The 19,912-nt window shown below is 39.7% G+C and overlaps 1 protein-coding gene across 1 annotated transcript in view; it reads left to right on the top strand.

The window, feature by feature from the left end:
* The first annotated feature begins 7,657 nt into the window (after positions 1–7,657).
* Positions 7,658–19,912, top strand: part of pde10a (phosphodiesterase 10A) — a 42,245-nt gene continuing 29,990 nt past the window's right edge. Inside the window, exon 1 of the mRNA XM_030771863.1 lies at positions 7,658–7,722. Coding sequence (XP_030627723.1) covers positions 7,659–7,722 — 64 coding nt within the window. The 5' untranslated portion in view covers position 7,658. The remainder of the gene's footprint in view (positions 7,723–19,912) is intronic.

Below are 19,912 nucleotides of genomic sequence, written 5' to 3'. Positions count from 1 at the left end.
AAAGGAGTGTGTAGATAAAGGTGTGTGTTGATAAAGGAGTGTGTAGATAAAGGTGTGTGTTGATAAAGGAGTGTGTAGATAAAGGTGTGTGTTGATGAGGGTGTGTGTTGGTAAAGGAGTGTGTAGATGAGGGTGTGTGTTGATGAGGGTGTGTGTTGATAAAGGAGTGTTTTGGTAAAGGAGTGTGTAGATAAAGGTGTGTGTTGATGAGGGTGTGTGTTGGTAAAGGAGTGTGTAGATGAAGGCGTGTGTTGATGAGGGTGTGTTTTGGTAAAGGAGTGTGTAGATAAAGGTGTGTATTGATGAGGGTGTGTGTTGGTAAAGGTGTGTGTTGGTAAAGGAGTGTGTAGATAAAGGTGTGTGTTGATAAAGGTGTGCGTTGGTAAAGGAGTGTGTAGATAAAGGTGTGTGTTGATAAAGGAGTGTGTAGATAAAGGTGTGTGTTGATGAGGGTGTGTGTTGGTAAAGGAGTGTGTAGATGAGGGTGTGTGTTGATGAGGGTGCGTGTTGATAAAGGAGTGTTTTGGTAAAGGAGTGTGTAGATAAAGGTGTGTGTTGATGAGGGTGTGTGTTGGTAAAGGAGTGTGTAGATAAAGGTGTGTGTTGATGAGGGTGTGTGTAGATTGAGGTGTGCTTTGGTAAAGGAGTGTGTAGATAAAGGTGTGTGTTGATGAGGGTGTGTGTTGATAAAGGTGTGTGTTGGTAAAGGAGTGTGTAGATAAAGGTGTGTATTGATGAGGGTGTGCGATAGTAAAGGAGTGTATAGATAAAGGTGTGTTTTGGTAAAGGAGTGTGTAGATAAAGGTGTGTGTTGGTAAAGGAGTGTGATGGTAAAGGTGTGTGTTGGTAAAGGAGTGTGTGTTGATAAAGGTGTGTTTTGGTAAAGGAGTGTGTAGATAAAGGTGTGTGTTGATAAAGGTGTGTGTTGATAAAGGTGTGTTTTAGTAAAGGAGTGTGTAGATAAAGGTGTGTGTTGATGAGGGTGTGTGTGGGTAAAGGAGTGTGTAGATAAAGGTGTGTGTTGATAAAGGTGTGTGTTGATAAAGGTGTGTTTTAGTAAAGGAGTGTGTAGATAAAGGTGTGTGTTGATGAGGGTGTGTGTGGGTAAAGGAGTGTGTAGATAAAGGTGTGTGTTGGTAAAGGTGTGTGTTGGTAAAGGAGTGTGTAGATAAAGGTGTGTGTTGGTAAAGGAGTGTGATGGTAAAGGTGTGTATTGGTAAAGGAGTGTGTGTTGATAAGGGTGTGTAATATGTGTGTGTTGGTAAAGGAGTGTGTGTTGATAAGGGTGTGTAATGTGTGTGTGATGGTAAAGATGTGTGTTTGTAAAGGTGTTTGTGGGTAAGTGTGCTGTCTTTCAAAAGACAGTGTAGATGAAATACCGGTAGCAGGCTGCTACCTGAGTGACAAACCCAAACCTTAAGGATACCTGCATGGTAGTCAGAGTGTGCTTAGTCAGAACATTTAGGAGCCTATATCTGTCTGGAATTCTGGGACAGTATTAGAATGTGAAAACAGACTCACTTGTTGATATATCCACAGAAATGAAGCGAGTGAAAAGCATACCAGGTCCTCTTAATCTCCGCTTTTGAGAATGAGTTTGTGTGTGTGTGAGTAATGTCTGTATGATTTTAAACAGGAACAGAGACAAACCTCTGGGGGTAAAAATGAAACACAGTGATGTATGGATAGCAATTCTCAGTGGTCTCTGCTCAGTGCTGAATTAAGCACCTTATTTCAACAAGTCTCTCAATCAAATCTCTCAGCGTTTAATGTCTGAAGCTTGACTTAACAAACTGTCTGAGGCGTGATTTAATAAACACTACAATGAAAGCAAAATTGTAAAAACTTTTTTTTTTCTATGCAAAGCTTCTTTTGTACCATTGAGAAAAACAATGTGTTCTCCATCTCCAAAGCATCTGGCATTGATAAAATTGTTCTTATGTTCAACCAACCAACCAAGCAACACAGAGAGAGGGAGAGAGAGAGAGAGAGAGAGAGAGAGAGAAAGAGAGAGAGAGAGAGAGAACAATGACACAGGGGCTCGTTCTCTGAATCTGCTGAGGGAGTAATCAGTGCTTCCTTTGCAGGTCGATGATATGAAGACTCTTACTTGTGGAGTCCATGTTGCTGATGTACTGATAAAGAACACACACACACACACACACACACACACACACACTTATGTTACTCTAAGTAACACTACAGTGTTAAGTGTTCAGTGTTCCGTGCTGACATGCCTCAAACTGGCTTGTGATTATTCTTCTAACAGCACAGTGATCAAACTTTATAATCTGCTTTTCAGTTGGCCCTGTCTCCACTTTCAAGTCTATGACTCTTCCTCCATTGTATTATTATTGTTATTGTTATCATTAGTCATTATTAATCATCATTAGTCGTGGTTGTGGTGATGGTGGTAATAGTAATAATAATAATAATAATAATAATAATAATAATAATAATAATAATAATAATAATAGATGTAATAGCAGCAGTAGAAGTATTAATACATGCAACAGTAGAGGATGTTATTATTAGTGTCAGTAGTCGTAGTGGTGGTGGTGTTATAGTGATCATTAATAATTGTGGAAGGATGCGATGTGGGGGATGATATCAGCTGTGTTATTGACACTCAGATTAACAGATTTAGAAACACTTAAATTTAACCTCTCTCCAAAATCTCAGACTCAGGCATCAGGGGAAAGGTTACTGCAGGTCTAATAACTACAGGTCCCCAGGCCCTTAACACACAGAGCCTTGCCAAACTGTCCCTGCATGCTCAAACAAGTGTCAACATGCACAACTAAAACTACAGCCCTGCTTCCAGTGACCACCCAGACAGGTTACACTTCAGAGCCAATGATTTTAGAGCAAATATACACAAAATAAAATGCACACAGTGTGCATTAAACAATTCCAGTACATCAGGATAAATATATGTAACACTGGATACAATTTCAGCCCCATGAATATTTCTTCAGCTTTTAGCTTTACCAGTAACTATTCTATCACTTTGAAATATTGAAGCATGTTACATATCCCTTAGTAAAACTTTGTTGTGTTCCTTAAATGTGTCGTTAGAAAACCCAAAAGACCCTATTTTATGACTTTATTTCCTTTTATCTCTCTTATGGTTCTTGGATTTCTTTTAATAGGTTTATGATAACAGTATTGCAGTGAACCATATAAAATAGAGCGTTGTGTGTTTTTGACCACTTAATCTCTCTTCTAGAAGGGCCTGAGAAGCTCATAATTATGTTCAATAAATGTTTATACTGAGGGACCATAAACGTTCAGTTCAGTGCTCTTTTTTGAGCCTTAGACCTTTTGTTGTTGTTATTGTTGGTTGTTTTGTCGTTTGCTTTGACTCTCCGACAATGAGAGGGTTTTTGCTGTTGTTTTCGCTTTTCTGTTCTCTGACGCTTTTGTCCTTTGTGAACTACAAGGAAAACCCCAAAGCCACATGACGCAACAGACATGATCTGAATATAAAATAATTTTTCACAAAACAAACACATGAAGAAATTCCACAGATATTCCTGCTACAGTCTAAGTGACAAGTCTTAATTTGACATGTTGCTTAACAGGTCTGTTACCACTTGTGGAACGGTCTTATAAACAGCGCAGTACATTGCTTGGTTGACTTGGTTAGCTAGTAAACCCTGGCTGCTGGGAAATCTATATTCATTCCCAGTATGGTCTAATGAAATGTTGGAATGACAGTGCTCTGTATGTAATGACTTACACATCCCCTGAGTTTTGGTCTCAGTGTTCCAGAGGGGTTAATCTCTCTTGTCACAACTTCCTTTGTGCACTCATTAACTTCACAGAATTATTTAAAGATAATTAAGGCATTGGAATACTGTAACAACTATTCATTGGAAACACTCCACATGGAGTAGGCATGGAGTGGACATATTCGTCCATTTACACTTCAGAATATATATATATATATAATATATATATATAATACACAGAATTTTTACATGGCATGACTAGACAAATAAAACCAGTGTAGGTGGAATGACAGGTGGACTTTTACCTTTTAATGTGATTGTTTGCTTGTACAACAGTGGCATCAGCTAGTTCCTCCAAGTGACAAAATGTTTCCAAAACTATAGATTTTTTTGAGAACCAGAGCTTAATCAAAATTATTTAAACGATTGACAGACATATGAAGACATTTAAGATGGATCTGTGCTTCCGCTTATTTATTTATTTATTTTTGACATGGACAAAAACAAGGTCTCAAAATTCACTCTGATTTGAAGACAAAAAATTGCAGTGGGCTTCCTGTGATGATGTGTAATTTACTGCTTATAAAGCACATTATGGCGAACAATGGGCTTATTCTACCACTTGTATTAACGAAGTATTAAAAATGCACGTTTTAAAATATTCTATCCACTCTGAGATACAGCAACCTGTTCAGTGTTGAGCTGAGCTGTGGAGACATGCCACATTAGCTGCCGCGCGCTTGATTTTTCTTTCGCAACAGAAAAAAAGAGTGATATTTTGTGATTAACAAATGTATTTCTTCAGTAGGGACTATAAAATGGCTATGTGAGCGCCCCAGAATTCTCCGTTTTTCTCAGAGGGGTCTGCCAAGTCTGATGACACATCAGACCACATGACATCAATGTCCCAAAGTTCCTCGGAAAACCGTGCAAGTGTATGGCCGTATGGAAACACTCATTTGAGACAACTGGATATCTATGTGGAATAATAGATATTAACATGTTCATTACTGCTGTGAAAACTAAAGCTACACATTGTTTAAATAAATATTTCGAGACACTTTTTCATTTTTGTGTGACAAAAAGGTTTACTCGCACAATAATTTTTCGACTGTTCACTGATGTGTATTTTCATATAATACACGACAAATCGCTATAATACAGCACTATGGGGGATATGTTAAGCAGAAGAAGTTTCTCCACTAGTAAATGGATCGTTTTAAGTTTGGAACGGATCGTTTTTAATAAGTCAGTCCTTTGAGAAAGAAAAAAAAGTTTATTCGCGAACACATTCATTTCTAAATTCCCAGTTGGTATGGATTTAAACCTGGATACCCTCATGTTTTTGATAGCTGAACCTTTACGCGAAAGTTTTGTACAGCTGTGAGCCGTACCTTGCGGACAGGTTGGATTAAAATGCCCGCGGACCAATCACTTATTCACACTTAACCACCATGTTCATATGTGGCTTAGGCACTGACATAGAACATGTTTATACGGGTTAGAGGCAAGTATTGTGCCATTTAAACAGCTCTCTAACGTGTCCCAGATAAAAGCCGGCGGCTTTGCTGTGGAACTACTTCGTTTCTTGACTTTCGTTCATGTCGTTGCATTTTGTATAGCGACATTGTTTACGCTTCGACATCTTGTGTACAGCCGGACGAAATTAACGTTCTCAGTGTATTTTTTTCTCCGTCACATTGCATACAAAAGCCAAATAATAGTTTATCACCCTACCTGTTCCCTCTGCTTGTGGCATTTCATAAAGTGACAGAATTCTTTTATTGAAGAATGATTTCATGGAGTGCACACAGTTTGGTGAGACAAACACCGCATAACTCCCTCTCCTGACTCCAGAACTTACAAGTTCGGTGCAGTTGCCGGAGGACTGATATGTTTCACCGGTTTGGAAACTGTGTGGGGCCCGAAAGACGTCAATGAAACGTCAAAATGATACAGGAAATTCTTTGAATAAACCTCAGAGTAAAAAAGAACTGGGGAAAGAAACCAAACTCCTGTCCAGTAATTAGAAAGTACTTGGCTGCAAACTGTTGCAATATTGAAACACAAAATTGAAACTTAAAATATACAAGACAAAGTAAAATAATCATGACACTAATGTGTTGAAAAAAACCTCTGAGGTACTGTTTTGGAGCACCTCCACGGGAATATCCAAGTTTACGCTCTGATTTGGCAACAAAGAACAGGTTCAGCCATTTTCTTGTTAGAAATAACGCATCATATTTTCTTCAGCTTAAAAGTGTCTCTGTTCTAGAATACAAAATTGCAATAATGTACGTTGTTTTGTTATATTTCAGTCATTCACAGTTTATCAAAACCAGTCTATGCAAATGCTGAAATCACCATGCACGTTCAAGAGACGGGCTGATACAAACCTTTGTGCCTCGTGGCAATCTTTATTGAGTCTTATTTTGTTCACAAACTTACCTTACTTAACTTCTTTTGTGCTTGGTTGTCATAGAATATTTACTCTGCTGTTGTAGGATTCAACACTGAATGGAACTTATGCTGTTTTTAGATCCAGTAATTAAGACAATGGGGAAACTGGGCAAGTGCAAATCCTTTCTGTTTCAAACCCTTTCTGTAATGTTGCATCTTTAGCCATCCAAAATATGATTAAGGTTTATGTGAATATTATGTTGGTTCTAGTTCTAGCGAATAGCAAAATATGTAAACCCTTTCAGTCAATATGTAATTGTTTTAAGAACCATGGTGAAGCTTTATGACGAACAGTAAACCTAGATGATATTTTCAGATGTGCTGATGTTAATATTTTACAAATAAGATGAAAAGCCATTTGAGTGTAAATGCTCTGTTTTCTCTCTCAAAAGATGTGCAGCGGGTACGAAAAAATATAGTTTGTCCTCATCAGGAAGACTAGGGCGCGCGCGCATTTACACACACACACACACACACACACACACTGACGTGTGCTGACGTCGAGAAAGCATCAGACTGTCTGCTGCGGCAAGAGCAAACACAGTTGATTTCTTATTTGTGGTTCGCTTTAATCTGACTTTCGTGGGTGTGGCAAAAGGGAGTTTAAGGAAAAAATGTTCTTGAACATATAATTTGCTGGAATTTTTGTTAATCAGAACGTTTTCATACAATCAACAGTGAGCTTATGATCAGGAAGGTCTATCAAAATATATAAATAAATGTGTGCCCTATTCGCTTTATGGAGCCAAAACACAGAGGAAAAAATCACAACGTTTCCTACAGACGGAAATCACTCAAACAAGTTTGAAACGCTTATCCACGCGTAGTGAACAGATTACTGCGTAAATCATAAACTGCTTGTCCGATTCCATCCTTCCTTCTATGCATATCTTGCTACTCATGTCCTGAAAGTCTTAAACGTCCTGCCTCAACGCTATAAAACGGAGGATGTCCAACCCTGAGAAATTACTCCCATCACGCCCCCAATCCCCTTTGACTAGTGGGAAAACACGCAGATTCGGAGACAACATTTACGTGTACAGCAGTCTGTCTCCGGAGGGCAGTTGGGCGTGCGGCGCAGCTCTCTTTGCAGCGACACCCAGGAACAGCAGCTGGGGAGGAGGAAACGTCGCCACCAACAGTGCAGTTCTCCGTTTCCATCCGTCTACGTACTCCTTGTTTTCCCAACCGTCGCCCTTTTCTTCCTCGTGCACATAAGCAGAGCTGCCACAGCGGGGAGGCGCACCGACGTTAAACAACGTAGCGGCGAGTAGGGGCAGAGCGATATCGCCTCCCGTACTTGCCACTCACTGCTCACGGCTTCCCCAGTAGGGACTACCAGGATCTCTACCCTCCACGGTTGGGCTAAATCATTTCATTAATAACGGGACTCCCTTCAGCCGGAGTTAACACAAAGGCACGTTTTTCTCCATTGTTTCTCCTTGCTTGCGTTTGCAGACAGACATGGAAGATGGTCCGCCTTCAGCAAGCTGTTTTAGAAGGTTTACGGACTGTTTTCTTGGTTCAAGTAGGTACATTTTCATTCAGTCCTTTGCTTGTATAACAATTTAAGTATACCACTTCAAAATGTTACATTTTAGTCGAACGAGGTGGGGGTTTTTTACTTTCGTAGGCACCGGCAGTACGAGTTAGCAAACTTTTCTTTAGTTTTGTCATTTTTGATTCGCTTTAGGCACGGGTTATTTTGTTGTAATTTACGCAATTGCAACAAGGGAGAACACCGACGAGTGAGTAACAAATTTCTCAATCAGACATCATGCGGATTTTATTTATTTTATTTTATTTTATTTTTATTAATTGATATAACTGATTATCACCTGCTAAGATAGTCTGTGACCTGCAATTGATAGAACATATGCAACGTTGGGTGGGGACACTCGTTAATGGGGTGGTATTACTCCAGCCTTAATGTAGTCTAGGACGTATGTATTTCAGTACCACCTCTATAGACAGAATATCTTTTAGTTTCACAAGTAAAGATCTGACAGTATGATTAAGTAGATTTTGTTTATTACTTAAGTTAGTTGTGTAAATTGAGCGTTGGTTACGTTCGAAGACACTGAATATCAAACATACACAATGCAAAAACTGCACATTTTAAGAGTCTCCTAAACGCGTTATACCTAGAGGACTCTCTGCGTGTGCACGCCCTACAAGTGGCGCTATACGCAGAGGCCTCTCGGAATGTAAATTAGTCAATACGGTGTAACCTGAAAGAAGAGCGAGAGGCAAGGTAACAGACCCGTTGGTAAGTCATGACAGTTACATGGTGTTGGGCTCGACTGATTTCAGTTAAAGTAACAGCTTCAGTCTGTTCCCTTATGATCACAGCTTCTCTGAAAGCGACGCGTCACACATTCAGAACTTGTGCCAGGTAGCGGACAGTTAAAGGTGGAGGTTTGATATATAGGCTGTTGCATTATATGGAATGTGCGATGCGTATAATCCACAACACTTAATGCAAACGCTTGTCAAATGCTTGATGGTAACATATAATAATTGATATGATGGTAATGTGACACCCTGTTACATTATGTAATTAATAAAACTTGTCATTCCAGTTATCCTGTTTTCCGCCCTACCTCACAGGCCCTAATCTCTCCCTTCTGACAGATTGTCATAATTTTCATGTTTGTGTTGCCTACAGCGTAACTTTTACCTTTTTTTTTTTTTTTTTGAAAAGCAGTAACAGATGTACTTTATGCTCTACAACCGTAAAGGAAAGGTGTCATGATAGTCGAAAAGAGGTGCCTGACGCTAGAACTGCTTTGAGGAGCTCAGGGAGTGCGTGAAGGGCCTGCGCTGTCCCACGTGGGATAATAAAATGTACATTTTTGTTGTTGTTGTCCTTGTTATTGTCTTTACTGTTTTGTTTTTGTTTTTTTGTTTGTTTTTTTTTCTTCTTGTTGTACCAGGTTAAGATAAACTAAACCGCTTAGGCTGAGAAAAGGAGTATATTGAGCATGACGTGTCGGTTTCACTTCTTAACATCACAGTGTTGACATGGCGGAAAATACTTTCCTTTGTCACTTCTCTCTTTTTCTTCTTGATGTATCATGGATAAATGACAGAAGGAACTGCTGGACAAGTTATTATAATATTTATGGGTTAACAGCAGATAAAAAGTGCAACTGTAATATTAAAAAAGGTGATTATACACAGTCCACTCTTACAGAATACACTATATTTGGCGTTGCACGAATGGCTAGTCTATCCAGCATTCATTTACTAGTCGTCCATTCAGTTGCTCATCTTCTCCTGTTATACTAGATCTTACCCACAATGCTTCACAGACCTCAGAGTGGCCCTAATGTCAGGCGTTTTTATTAGTGTCACTGAGTGAGAGACTGTTTCATTTGACGTATTTGGAAATGAGGCAATTAAGTCTGTTCTCTCTAAATAGCTGAGTAAAAAATGCAGCGTGAGCATATCGTAAGCCTTAAAGCTGCCTATTGTCATGCTATCATGATGGGACGTGTGTGTGTGTATGTGTGTGTGTGTATCCTGCCCTGAATGGGGAGGTGACCCTTTGACCAAATTTAATTATCTTAATAGCCTTATTGTTTGGACCTTCATTATTTGACCGTGTTTAGGTCAGTGTTGTGAGTTCATTATGTGTAAAATGGTTAGTCTCAGCTAACAGATACTGAACTTTTTCTGCGTCAAAGCGTAGCATTTTATGGTTCAGGATTGCAGTGATAGCGCAGACTGAGTGGGTAAGTACTGCAGTGAAATGAAAATAGTTGGGTAAAATCCTGGAGTACCAAAATGAACCATTACCAGGTTTAACTGAGGGTCACTGAGGTATAGTGCAATGCTGTTAGTCTCTTGTGTCACTCAACTGTCCAGATTTTTGTCAGAATTTTCTGCAGCTGTAGGGAGGGTGTTCTAGTATTTCTGTCACTGTGCTGTGACACCCGCAAAGACACTGATGTACCGCACAATACGTGGAACATGGTTATTAACCCTTTCGGGAGAAATACTTCAGTTCTAAAAACAAACTTTGGTGTCGCTTTCTTTATTTCGCATGCACCGGTCCCTGGATCCTAGAGCTTCTGGTATATTCTAGAACTGAATGTTAACACATTAGTCTTTTTCAAGTACGGTCACAAAACCTGAATATAATTACACTGCATGTGTTCTGGAGTCCTAACATGAAAATGCATATATGTGTGTTTAGATTTCTATGAATGTGGATGAGAACGTGTCCCCAAGACGCAATGGCAGTAGAAAATCGTTTTGACACTAGGGCTTCAGCCACTCTGTTTTGGTCTAAAATACTATATATCCATGGACGGAAAGCTTTTAAACAGCATCTTAATGTACAGAAAACTGAGCATTTCTGTAGTTTCGTGAATATAACCGACTCTTTTGAAGCAGTCAGGCTGCCGTGGCATTGCTTGGTGTCCTTTGGCAAGACAGAGGTCGCAACTTAGAAATTCCATAGGGTTTCATGGGCACCTCCATTATAAATGTTCACGCTAAATAAAATATTTTAACATGAACTGATTCTATTCAGATATCATACTTTTGTTTAGTTTTTTTGGAATTATGAAAACTTCTCCAAGAAACAAAGATTTTTAACATGTTTTCCATCTATTGTCCCCAGCTGGTCAAGAGCAAATTTCGAGTGACTCCAGACAGCTGAAGGGAAAAAAAGAGACTGTTTTCATTCAGCCCATGATCAGTGGAAATGTATTCCAACTGATTGTATTTAACATCTGATCACTAGCACGCTATGCACTGCTTAAAAAAAGAAGAAAAGAAAAGAAAAATCGTAACCTAATATTTCTCAAAGCATACCCACTAATTGCACTGTGAAATGAGAAGTAAATGTGGTGCAAAATCTGCAGACTCCATATTCTTTATATTGATAAGTAAATTTACCTTTTAAAGTTAAAGTGTAACACTAATAACAGTGAATTATCATTCATCATTACTTCAGTTATAACAAGAAACACATTATAGTCATTCTTCATAAATGCATTATACAGTATCAGTGTAGGGACCAAAATAATTTTACACCAGTTGACCTATGCCATTACCAATGTGAAATTCTCTGTCCGGGTTATTTAAAATGGGCAATGAGTTTAATGCAGTTGTGTGTACACGATAAATACATTGTGGCGATAACCGAGACAAATAAAACACACAAAGTAGTTATTTTATATCTTTTTGTGGATTTTTTTGAATGCACAGATGCAGTTTCATACTTCAGCTTCAGTGTTTCACGTTAACATGAGGAGAGAGAGAGAGAGCAGTTTTATTTTAGAGAGGAAGTGTGTTTTTTTAGCATTTTGAACACAGTATTGCTGGCGTTTTCTCTCCCCTCGTTGTCTCTTTGTTTGATTGTGTTTCTGTGAGAAGGGGCTGAGTGGCTGCTTCCTGTGTGAGTCTGGCCAGCGTTGTCCGTCCAGCTTGGACTGGGAGAGGACCTAACTCACACCCCACTCTGACAACCGCCATTAATCCCAACAGTAATGTGTGTCTCGTGACTTTGATTGCGACACGGCAACTTTGGATCCCTTTATCTGTTTTGACTCTTCTCTTAATATATGGATTTCAAGGTGTGAAGAGCATGTGGAGGGGGAGCTTTGTAGAGACATCCTATCACATTTGTAGTAGTTGTTGTTGTTTTTTTGGGGTTTTTTTGGTTTGTTTTGTATTCGACCTTTAACTTCTTGATAGAGGATGGTATCACAATCCACAGTGTAAGTGACTGCTGTCAGATGGATTTGTGGTGATGTAATCATTCCGTATCCATGGTGACAGATGTTATATTCTGTAGTTTTGCTGGAGTGTGGTGAGATGCAGGCAGAAATATTTGCCTGTTCACTGGGCTAAGTAAGAATGTGTGTGTGTGTGTGTGTATAAACTCAGAATTTGAGGTCAGAATTTGAGGCTACTCTAGGTCAACACTAATATGATCTGACAAGCGTTCGCAGGCAGAATTGGCCATCTAGAAGTGCTTAACTCAATGAAGAGGGCTGCATTGTCATGCAGGAAACACTCAGCTTACACACTTCCTGCCCCAGCCAAACGTCTTTCAATCATAAGCACCCCCCACCCACCCCCGCTCACAAATTCCCTTTCACAAAATGCAGTCAAATAAAATGTCTCACATGATGTATGAAGCGTAAGTCTAAACTGTTGAGTTGTCTGACCAGTCCAGACTGAAACATGCTTTTCAAATTTCATTATAATTGGCCAGAAAAAAAAGCATGAAGCCTTAGAGGCCCTCGTCATTAGACCCTCTGTTCTGTTCATTCGTTTATGAAATCTAAACCAGTGAAGTACAGCATGCACGTTTATAGCTTACCAGCACTCATTTGTTTTAAGATACACAAATTGTTCGCAGCGTGCTGTAGTTATGTAAATACAAACTTGCCTGAAAATTCCAGTGTTCCTAACACTGTTTTCCTCGTGTCAAGGATTGCCTGGGTTGCAGTCTGCTCTTCTCATTAGTGGCTTTTTTTTACTGGCAGTAGTGGACCGTGGATTTTAAGATTTTTCCAGAAGTTTGTGAGTGGACATTAGCTTCTTTGGCCTCAGGAGAGAGCTGTGTTGCTGTAAAACAGTACACATCGCATCTCCCGTTGCCTTAAAAGGGCCATCAGAGACAGGATGAAAAATATGACCAAAATGAGCATTGAGTGAGTAGAATCATTTTTGTCACATTTGTTACGGTCTAAATACTTGGTATGTTTTTTTAAGCAAGGGTAAATGCTGTATGTATGAAACCTTTAGCACGCTGAGAGAAAAAAAAGTGCACAGTGTGTCATATTGTGACCTGGTGGTAGATGTAAATATGTTGTGACAGGTTATCATTATGAATAAGTTGAGTGTGACGTTAAATAGGGCAAGGCCCTACCCTTACTGGGCTCTAGCCGTGGACTGAGTGAGGTGGGTTCCAGGAGAGCTCAGCCCAATCGTGTGATTCTAACACACGGCTAGGAACATACCTTATCTTCATCTGAGTCTCCAGTTTATAACCCTCACTCTGTCCCTTTAATGATCAGGTCCATAAGAGTGGAAATAATGCAAATTACATTTCCATGGAAATTACTGTGTGTGTGCGTATGTGCGTGTGCTTGCATGTGCGTACATGTATGTGTGTGTGTGTGTGTAACGGTGTGCTTACTCTGTGTGTATTTATTTGCACTTGGGTGCTGAAGTGTGTTTAACTGTCTGTGTTCTTTGGAGACAGAGCAAGAGACAGAGAGAGATGAAAAAGGCTGCTGTGTCAGTTCAGTAGGATTTTTGGTGAAGCATTTGTCCGTATAAAAACAGTATATATTAAAAATGGGTGTAGCTGAGAATCAGCATATAGAAACCGAAGAGTAGAATGAAGGCCTCGTGAGTACTGGTGTGACGCCCAGCAATCCTGTGTCGAAACACTTCCTGTGCTGCTCTGTCACTGCTGAGTCATGAGAAATTGTGAAGTTTTCGATGTGCCAACACTGGAGAATAGAAACCATGTTAAAAAAAAATGATACATGGTTTGACTTTTTTTAAACTATGAGGAAAAAATAAGTATAGTCAGCTTGGATTGTGAAATGGTTTACAATTATGGCGTATGGCTTGTTACCCCTTTGGAGGTCAAAAGTTGGGGGTAGGCCCCTCCAGGTGTCAAAGGTCAGAGTTGACCTCTCCAGGGGTCAAAGGTTTGGGTTACAGAGGACGACGGTGGTGCTTCACATACCTTTACCTCCATCCCTCTCCTTCTTCTTCCTTACTGTTGCACGCCAACATCCCAGCAGTGCAAAGCCCTCCCATAGATAAGATAAGAACCACATGCTCTTCCCGTCTCCTGGCAAGTGAGTCCCAGGCGGACCTGCTGACGCACGCACCCCCCCCCCCCCCCCCCCCCCCCCCCAACAGCCCCCCCAGCCTCATGTCAGGCTAGTGAAAAGTAGTGCTATGACAGTTGGTCCTTGACACTGCGCCAACAAGAGAGTGGTTCAGAAGAAGTTGCCTTCTCCTCTCTCTTTTTTCCTCTCTCTATCTCCCAAATGTTTTCCCTTTTCCTTTCTTTCTTTCTTTTACAGTATTAGTTTAGTGAAAAAAAAAGGAGGCTTACTGAAGGTTTGTGCTCTGGAGGTTGACCCCAGACAACTATTGGTGTCCAAGTTAAACTTAATCATTTACATCATCATGATTTTCCAAAAAGGAAAAAAAGCCACCGAGACTTTAAATCAACGTGTCTTTTTTGTGGATGTATCATGTTCTAAATGGCAAAGACAAGACTTGTGTAAATAGATCTGACAGCAGGAGATGACTCGTATGGAGAAAAATGCACTTTTAAAAGAAATAAAGGTATTTCAATGGGCCAGTGATTCCACAGTGGTAAACAGATTCTTTATCAGTCATTTCAAACTGTATCTTTGAACGTTAGACATATTGATGAATTGTTTGGCAAAAGCATTATCACGGTGCAAATAAACCTCTAAATTCTTTGGTGATAAGCACACTTCTGTATAGTTTTTGTATATGAAGTCAAGTGCTTGTTTTGTATTTGGTCCAAAGGGGTGTTGTATTGTGTCTTGACTCATGGTCAAATCAGAGCAGTTCGTATTTAGCCATATTTAGTCTCCTTTGTTATTCTGTAATACAACTCATCGGAGTTTGTACTTGCCGCTTAAGCTGCCTGTCTATCTCTGTTTTATACAGTGTGGTTTTCATACTGTGGTTTTGATATACAAGGCTTTGAAACACACACAAGTGCTATTTACTCATTTATTCCCACAACATTTCCAGTCTTCACAAGCAATTACTTTTACAGTTAATATAAAAAAAAAAAAATTGATTTGATGGTGGGTGTGTCTGGTGCTGAAGTGTTCCTTTCAGATCCCCCAATGCCAACAGAATTTTTTTTTTTTTTTTTGAGTATTTCAGCTGTTTTTTTTTTTTTTTTTGAACTTCCAAAATGACTCTCAGGTTTGTTGCTTTAATATGGAAGAAAGTTTATTTGACTCTCCAGTTGATTGTAATATGTGGGATGGAAACTAAAAACATTGGGCTTCTTTTCCCCGAGGTTGGTGATGGTCTCCCTGAATACTGGGAAACAGTGATATTAACACAAAGGAAAACAAGTTGGCTCCTTCTCTGATTACATTTCTCAGGCCTTTATTGTGTCACTGCTCTTTATGTGTCAGTTTAATCAAAGCTCTACTAAAGTCTGATCCCTGTTAACTTCACTTAGTTGCATGAAAAAAGCGGGGATACACTAATTGTTCTGCTGTAATGTGTTGGCCAGTATCCTGTGCCATTTTCTTGTTGTGATGTAAGACATTTCAAACAGTGTTAGTGTTTGTGACGAACCTTCCCTCTAACCTTTATTCCATTTATTAGGTCAGCAATCAATCATCTTCATTATTACAATTTATTTCTCTACAAAAAAAAAGTTTCTCTCAAAACTTTCTCCATTAATACATTCCAGTGCACTACGCCCTCCTGCAGCTAATTGGTCAGTCAAAACCACTTGCCTAGACTGGTCATAAGGCCCAGTTCTCTCACCTTAACTGTTTCTGTGACAAACTGTTTCAAACAGTACATCCCATATTTGTCCTTTCCCCTCATTAATGTCTTTCTAGCATATTACCCAGTAATTACTAACTCATTTCATACTTAACTATTATAAAAATGTTCCTTAATCTCTGCCATGAAAAACAGTTAGATGTTAGCATGTTTGCTGGTGTTTATACGTATCTTGCATTTAGAGATACAAGACACAGAATCTTGATAGTGTTTTGACATTGGGACAGAGGTTGGATAAAATAATGATAAAACATTGTCTGCCCCCCCACCCCCCACCCCAAAGCGTTCCCCAGAGAATGTATGATCTTTTGCTCAAAGAACTAAAAAAAAAGAAAAGAAAAAAAACTTGTGACGCAATCTTTGTGTCCAGAGGGATCAGAGTCTGTACTGAACAGATCTAAAAAAGAAAAAAGGAACACCACTGCAGAATAAGGACAGACACTTAGCTTCACTGGAGAAATAGGAGCCCTCTCAAAGTCAGACTTTTGCTTGTAACCACTGATGTCCCACGAGAAAGAGTCATCATTTTCAATATCACATTTCTTTTTCTCTCTTTTTTTTTTATAAATGTCATAAGAACAGCTGTTCACTCGTTTGGTAGCATTGTTCTTTCCGGCCTTCATTGCTGTTGTTACATTAAGCTATTCATTGTTATTACACCATTGTTTTCATGTGTAACTGATCCTATAAGCTTTCCCATATCTTACTGGTGTCCTTCACGACTGACACAAATTTCATCTGTGACTGGATATTCCGTCTCTTTAAGTATGCCAGTTTTCAGTGTTTTTGGGGCATGGATGTGTTTATGACTTATTGCAGCAAAACTTTGGATGGTCACGTTGCACTATATGTTTTTTGACTGGTTTGTTTTTGGTATGCTTAATTTTAATCATGCGATCATGCTTCTGAATGCGTCTTTGTTTATCTCCTCACTACCTGGACCAAATATTCCATTTGGGACGACCATGTGTGACACATATTGGAAAAACATGCCAACAGCACTAGGTCTGTAATATCCTTTTTAATATCCGTATTTATTTACAAATAGCAGTGGATGAATGATTGTTATGAAAAAATATCCATGTTCTCAGGGCCTGATCCACATTCTCTTGCTGACCAGCTAGCGTGTCTGACCATAGTGTGTCTGACTAGTATCCGACCAGTCAACGCGTCTGAGCAGCTAGCATGTGTGGCCAGTTAGTGTCCTTCTGTGTTGATTTTGATTTAGAGAATATAGTTCTTTAAACAGATGATATGTAACGCTTTAGGGCTGTCCCAACTACCATTTTTGGTCTCCGGAGCTTCGGTAGCAATGATCAGCACGGGGGCGGGACGGGGCGCATGCATCTCTCCGTTCTCGGTTGAAATGGACGGCATAGCGCTGCAATACGTCTCTTTCGGTTTACTTAAAGGCATGGATTCTTAAGGATTCTGTTGTTCTACAGCATTGCTGTTTGTATTGTTATTTGTTAATAAAGAGTTCCTTTTTCCCTGTCCACACTAACTCGGGTAAATTTGAAAACGTATTTATTTCCCCGTTTAGCCCTTCCGCCCACACTAAAACAGCGTTTTCCGCCACTTTTGAAAGCGCTCTCTCTCGCATAAATTTGAAAACGTCGGGTTCGCGTTGTGAAGTGGACAGGGGAAACGTAGAGTTTGAAACGATGAGGTGTGGTTGCCATGACACTGGCGAAAGTTTGTGGACACCAAAATAAGCATAAACAAAATGCAGTCGATGCTGCTCTGTCAAATTTGCTAATTTATCTCCAATTACAGATCATCATAGCCTACTGTACAATGCACATGCACTGCTCCAACGTAGAAGACGAGCTTTATATTTGTGTGCTTAAGAGATGGAAAACAACCGCAACGGCGGTTCAAACCCTGCATTGAGTGGTGACTTTGGACGTGACCTGGCCGAACAAGTAGGCTAGTTGATGGGAGAACTTTGTAATGGCGTAACAACAAACAGTAAGGTGTTTCAGTGTTTTGGTGTGGACGTAGAACATTTGAAAAATGGTACGAAAACGATAGTGTGTACGGAGAAACGTTTTAACATAAAATCTGCATTTTCAGATTTACCCGGCTTAGTCTGGAAGTAACCGCTAAGGTGAACTGAAGCGTGACGTTCACTGTTGTGAGTGAGGGATGTCAGGCGCCCATGCTGAGATGGTAGCCTACATAGCTCCACAATTTAACAGTGCAATTAAAAAGTATATATATATATATACACACACACACACACACACACATATATATATATAGTGCAACAATGTGCTGACAAAATGTATTTTGCAGTTTGCCTTTATTGACATTCATTTAGGCCTAGAAAGAAAGAGGAAAAAAACAAAACTGAAAACAAATATCCAAATCCCAAAATTGAAAACTGAATACATTCCCAACAAACGAATATCCGAATAGTTGAATATTCAGGTCCAGCCCTATAACGCATGCATAACTTCACCTTTCCATGCAGATCCTCTGGCTGGGTGTGAATGGAGCTGTATGAATGAATGTTATATCATAACGTCAGAACGTTTCTTCACATGTCAAGGCTCTTTTTTTGTACCATGCTGAAGTAATAGTTTTAGTAGAAAGAAATTACATAAAACTGTTTTATTTATATACATCAACATAAAAGCACTTTTCAGAAATTAACTGTACCAATAGTAACAGTGTAACAATTCTGAAACCGGGACTGAAACTGCGACACAAACGTCCACGAATTAGCATGTTCAGTGATGCAGCCTCATAAGTATGGCGACCACAAAGGCAGAGCTCGAGGACCGTCCCGTATTCTTCAGGTCTCCTGTTTGGGAACATTTCGGTTTTCCAGTGAACTACAGTAGCAATGGGCAAAGACAAGTGGATAAGGCAGGGTGCCGGCATTGTATAACTGAAATCGGGTGTGTTGCTGATAGTACGTCGAACATGATTAGGCTAGTCATTTGAGATGGCATCATCCAAATGTGAAAATCACCGGTACAAGGATAACACAGAGTGGAGTGCAAACTGGAAATTATGGCCAGTTTGCCATTGTTTACAAGTTTGTACAAGTTTATAAATGTACAAGTAAATTCCTAATAAATTAAAAGAAATTTCATGATTTATGTGTCTTTTTTTCACTGTACTGAAAACATACTGAACCCTGACTTCAAAACCGAGGTACATACCGAACCATGATATGCGTACCGTTACACCCCTAACCAATAGCCAAGAAAAATTGTACTCCAACAGTTCCAAGTGGTTTCTTACAGGATGGGGTAATTCATGTGTTTTTGATCACAGCTGATGGAGTTTGCAACCCCCCCTCCCCCCCAGTGAAGCTCATGCATGTGGCAGGAGGTTGACTTAGTCATAAAGCAGGGTCGTGGATTGCTTGTGGGTTCTGACGCAAATTAATGAGGGAGTTTTTCCAGTCTGAAGGAAGATATGTCTGTATTTGTGTTATGTGGTGTGTGAATCATGGTGACATTGTTTTGTCGGTGTCAGTGGTCTCGGTTTAAAAGGGACAAAAAAAGGTTTGAGGTCGGACCGAACCCAAAGGTCAGGCCATTGGCTGATATTTCTCTGCCTCCTTTTACTACGGGTCGCCTTTTTCTATCTGGTGATTGGCCGACCCAGAATGGTTCCTTTCAGAGCTTGCCAATAAGGACCGGTCCAGCTGCAACAGTTTGGGATTTAAAGGATTTTCCATGAAAACCCAAGAGGCTACTGCTGTTCCCAGGGGTTAGCTGCCTTTAGCTGCATGTACCTTATCAGATCATGTGAAGGACTTGGATAAAAGGAAAAGTGGGGAAGAAAATGAAGCGATATTTAATTGGGTCTTTTTTGTTTATTTGTTTCTTTGTTGTTGTTGTTTTATGATATGTTAAAAATCCTTTTGATGTGTTACTGGTTTGGCACATGAAGGAAACCAGTGATCAACATGTCAAAGTTGTTATGCACTGGTAAGTGCTAAGCTAATTAGTGAGGTTTTTCACTGAGTGAAAATTGTATCACTTATATCAGTGACATAAGAATTTCAGTGGCAATGAGATTTTTATTTTTTGAGTTGACACCATTGCTCAGAAACTTGCCTCCCTAGTTGAAATCTCATGCTCTCAAGGTGTCACTTCCCTATGTCTCTGAAGGTGGAGGACCAAGTTTCACATGCTTGT

This window comes from Chanos chanos, chromosome 4 (genome assembly GCF_902362185.1).
Source record: "Chanos chanos chromosome 4, fChaCha1.1, whole genome shotgun sequence".
NCBI lineage: Eukaryota > Metazoa > Chordata > Actinopteri > Gonorynchiformes > Chanidae > Chanos > Chanos chanos.
The sequence above is the reverse complement of the archived record's forward strand: the minus strand, read 5'-3'. Positions and strand labels throughout refer to the sequence as shown.